We start from the raw sequence: 604 nt of genomic DNA on the forward strand, positions 1-604 counted from the left end.
CTGATGCTGTCCCCCCCCCCCCCCCCTCATCTCCCCATCCCTTCCCGACCAGCCCTGCCCCATGGTGCTGCCAGCTGGAGGTGTGGCATTGGGGCACCTGGGTTTTTTTTTTACAAGATTCTATTTTTTTTAAATTTATTGTACGGTTACTTTTCGGGATTAATTTTAATAAATTAATGCTGGTACCATTATGGCAGGGGCGTGTGTGTGTCCCTCTCTGCCCCAGGGCATGGCTGAGCACGGCTGGGAGAGAACAAATGCAGGTAGGGTACAGCTACTACCGCCAGTCCAGCCGGCACAGCTGTTGGGGCAGCCTGAGCAAAGCAACTGGTGGTATGGACCTGGCCATACTCCCAGCCATGGGCCATCTGAGCTCTCCGACAAACTACAAACTGGGACTGGATGGAGCTTGGCTTGTTTATTTAATATAAAACCCACAAGTACTCAGGAAGAGACAGACTGGACCCAGCCTGTGTCCTCCCAGCCAGGTCCTTGTCTACCTGAAGGTGGAAAAAGTCTGTCTCCTTTCGGCAGAGGCCCGGCTTGGTGCTGTCTTGATCTCTACAGTCTGGAAGGCAACCTGGGGCTGGACCTGGGAGGCAGG

The 604-nt window shown here is 54.0% G+C and overlaps 1 protein-coding gene across 1 annotated transcript in view; it reads right to left on the reverse strand.

Annotated features, from left to right (window-relative positions):
* Positions 1–496: 496 nt before the first annotated feature.
* The window catches only part of CUL9 (cullin 9), a 27482-nt gene continuing 27374 nt past the window's right edge, over positions 497–604 (reverse strand). The window contains exon 29 of the mRNA XM_009894872.1: positions 497–592. Within this exon, the coding sequence (XP_009893174.1) occupies positions 497–592 (96 nt within the window). The remainder of the gene's footprint in view (positions 593–604) is intronic.

Source organism: Charadrius vociferus, unplaced genomic scaffold (genome assembly GCF_000708025.1).
Source record: "Charadrius vociferus isolate BGI_N301 unplaced genomic scaffold, ASM70802v2 scaffold411, whole genome shotgun sequence".
In the NCBI taxonomy this organism is placed as follows: domain Eukaryota; kingdom Metazoa; phylum Chordata; class Aves; order Charadriiformes; family Charadriidae; genus Charadrius; species Charadrius vociferus.